Source organism: Mandrillus leucophaeus, unplaced genomic scaffold (assembly GCF_000951045.1).
Source record: "Mandrillus leucophaeus isolate KB7577 unplaced genomic scaffold, Mleu.le_1.0 Scaffold201, whole genome shotgun sequence".
Classification (NCBI taxonomy): Eukaryota; Metazoa; Chordata; class Mammalia; order Primates; family Cercopithecidae; genus Mandrillus; species Mandrillus leucophaeus.
Genome location: NW_012102044.1, coordinates 134907 through 138111, shown reverse-complemented (window position 1 = coordinate 138111; position 3205 = coordinate 134907). Strand labels below are relative to the sequence as shown.

The following is a 3205-nucleotide window of genomic DNA, read 5'->3' as shown; positions in this document are numbered from 1 at the left end:
TGAGGCAGGAGAATTGCTTGATATTGGGAGGCAGAGGCTGCCATGAGAAAAGATGGAGCCACTGCACTCCAGCCTGGGCAACAAAGTGAGACTTCGTCAAAAAAAAAAAAAAAAAAAAAAGAATAAATATTATATTACTTAAATTAACTCTCTTGTTTTAGCAAAGCCACAACACTTGAGAAAACCTACGGACCTGCATGGATAGCCTATGGACACTCGTTTGCGGTGGAGAGTGAGCATGACCAAGCGATGGCTGCTTACTTCACAGCAGCACAGCTGATGAAAGGGTACGGCAGAGCAAACTCATCAGACTCCGTGAAGGGATGTTTTTCGTAATAGAAATGAAATTTCTGTTATTATCACTGCTATGTAGTTGCTAAACTAAACAAAAACATTTTACTTGCCTTTTAATCTAGTTGCTTGTGATTGTAAAATAACTGAAGGTGGAGGGGTAAAGAGGCTGGTGAAGTGAATTTGCCTAGCAGTTGATTTCAACCAGTACAAGAAGGAACTAGGAAATTAGGCCGGTGGAGATGAGCTATGAAAGCCCTTCTTCACATGCTCACGCAAGAATAAAAATATTCATGAGCAAAATTATTATCTCTCATCTATTACCAAAAGGTGTTTGATGTGGCTTAGTGGAAAGTGCAGGACTGTGTGTGCCAATATTCTAGATTTATATCAATATTAAATGTGTTGATACTAAGAGTGTGTTACTTTGAGGAGTAGAGCACTGCTGTTCACATTGACTGTTTGGTCTCGCCATCGGTTACAACTTACAGGGTTTGTTTGTGTGGACTGCTTCTTTTGACTGGCGACTCCATCCCTGCCTGGAGAGGTAGTGGGAGTGCAGTGGTCCAGAGGCCTGGTCTGGAGTCATACCTCCTGGACTCTTCCTGGCTCTTCCACTCCCAGCCATGTGATGTTGGGCAAGTTTCTTAGCCTCCTGAGAAATAGGAATAATAGCAAAATTTACTCACTGGCTTATTGTGAGAAGTAATTGAGATAATACCAATTAAAGACTTTGAAGAGTATCTTACGCATAGAAAGCACTCAATCAAAGTTAGCTACCTTTGTTTATTGTAGTATGCAGGGGTGGAATCATATATTTATCTACATTGAATTTCGTCCTGTTAGGTTTGATCTCTTTGCAAACTGTTAGACTCTTTTTGGCACTCAGTTCTGCATCCAAATTATTATCAACCTCAGTCAATAGTCATATTAAATTTGGTAAGTATGAATTTTATATCTAAGCATCCAAGTAAATATTGTGAAGGACATAGCTCCTTAGCTGTATTAGTCAGTAGGGTTGCCCTAACAAAAGACCACAGACTGGGTGACTTAAAGGACAGAAATGTATTTTTTCATAGTTGTGCAGGTTGAGAAGTCCAAGATCAGGGTGCTGGCCAGTGCAGTTCCTCTTGAGGGGTTTCTTCCTGGTTTGTAGATAATTGTCTTCTTGCTGTGTCCTCACATGACAGAGAGAGCTCTGGTGTCTTTTCCTCTTGTAAAAACATTAACCCTATTGGATGAGAACCTTACACGAACCCTATTGGGTAAGAGCCTTACACTAGCCCTGTTGGATAAGAGCCCTACATTAGCCCTGTTGGATAACAGCCTTACACTAGCCCTGCGGGATAACAGCCTTACACTAGCCCTGTTGGATAACCTGTCTCTTATACACATCTAGATGTGTATAAGAGACAGGGCATTAGATTCTCATGAGGAGTGTGCCACCTAGATCCCTCACATGTGCGATTAACGGTAGGGTTTGTGCACTTAGGGGAGCCTCATGCTGCCTCTGATCTGACAGGAGGCAGAGCTCAGTGTTTACGCACTTACAAGAACCTCATGCTGCCTCTGATCTGACAGAGGCTCAGGCAGAAATGCAAGTGAAGGGGAGTGGCTGTAAATACAGATTAAGCTTTTTTTTTCTTTTTTCAAATGGCAAGTTCTTTCTTGACACATGAAGCTTTACTCACCTGCCTGCCACTCACCTCCTGCTGTGCCGCCTGGTTCCTAACAGGCCAGGGACTGATATACCAGTCCGTGGCCCAGGGGTTGGGGACCCCTGCTCTACATGAAACAGGAAACATTTGGATAAAAGAAAACTTAAAATACAAGGAAGTAAGGTATCACCCCATATGTTTTCCACGTTTTGTGGTATGTTCTCTGTATTCCTTGTGGGTTGATTATACAGTGTTCACTGTATAATTATACAGTTATTCGCTGATATATATGAGTCCAGTCCGTGTAACCAGGGTACATCTGTTGACCACCATCTACAGGATATCGCTTAATCTGTCAAGCCTCAGTATACCTGTCTTTAAAATATAAATGAATTTATCTTGCAAGTTATTAGGATGAGAGGATGTATCTACTAGGTTACATAGTGGAGTTTCTGGATTAAGTAAAATCTGTAAGTTCTATTTAGAATGCTAATGGGGTTTGCTACCATACATAAAAAGCTGTGACACTCTCTCCTAAAATTTCTTAAAATTTTGCTATACTGTTAAACAGTTTTAGTTTAAATGACTCAACATAGATGTTACATTAGTGTTTAATATGTTGACAGTTCGTTTATTTGCTAAATGAATGTTAATGTTTTTGAGGCCATCTCCTTATATAAAATTAATAATTTAAGAATAAATATTAGCCGGGCACAGTGGCTTATGCCTGTAATCCCAGTGACTCAAGAGGCTGAGGCAGGAGGATCACTTGAGCCCAGGATTTTGAGGCTGCAGTGAGCTATGATCATACCACTGCATTCCAGCCTCCAGCGACAGAGCAAGACTCTGTCTCTAAAAATAAAAAAGAATAAATAGACCGGTGCCTGTAATCCCAGCATTTTGGGAGGCCAAGGCGGGTGGATCACCTGAGGTCAGGAGTTCGAGACCAGCATGACCAACATGGTGAAACCCCATCTCTACTAAACATACAAAATTAGCTGGGCACGGTGGCGACCTGTAATCACAGCTACTTGGGAGGTTGAGGCAGGAGAATTGCTTGATATTGGGAGGCAGAGGCTGCAGTGAGCCGAGATGGCGCCACTGCACTCCAGCCTGGGCAACAAAGTGAGACTTCGTCTCAAAAAAAAAAAAAAAAAAAAAAATAAATATTATATTACTTAAATTAACTCTCTTGTTTTAGCAAAGCCACAACACTTGAGAAAACCTACGGACCTGCATGGATAGCCTATGGACAC

The 3205-nt window shown here is 41.5% G+C and overlaps 1 protein-coding gene across 2 annotated transcripts in view; it reads left to right on the top strand.

The window, feature by feature from the left end:
* Positions 1–3205, top strand: part of CDC16 (cell division cycle 16) — a 41106-nt gene that overhangs the window by 14204 nt on the left and 23697 nt on the right. For both annotated transcript variants that reach the window (XM_011979416.1, XM_011979415.1), the window contains exon 11: positions 162–287. In XM_011979416.1, the coding sequence (XP_011834806.1) occupies positions 162–287 (126 nt within the window). The remainder of the gene's footprint in view (positions 1–161; positions 288–3205) is intronic.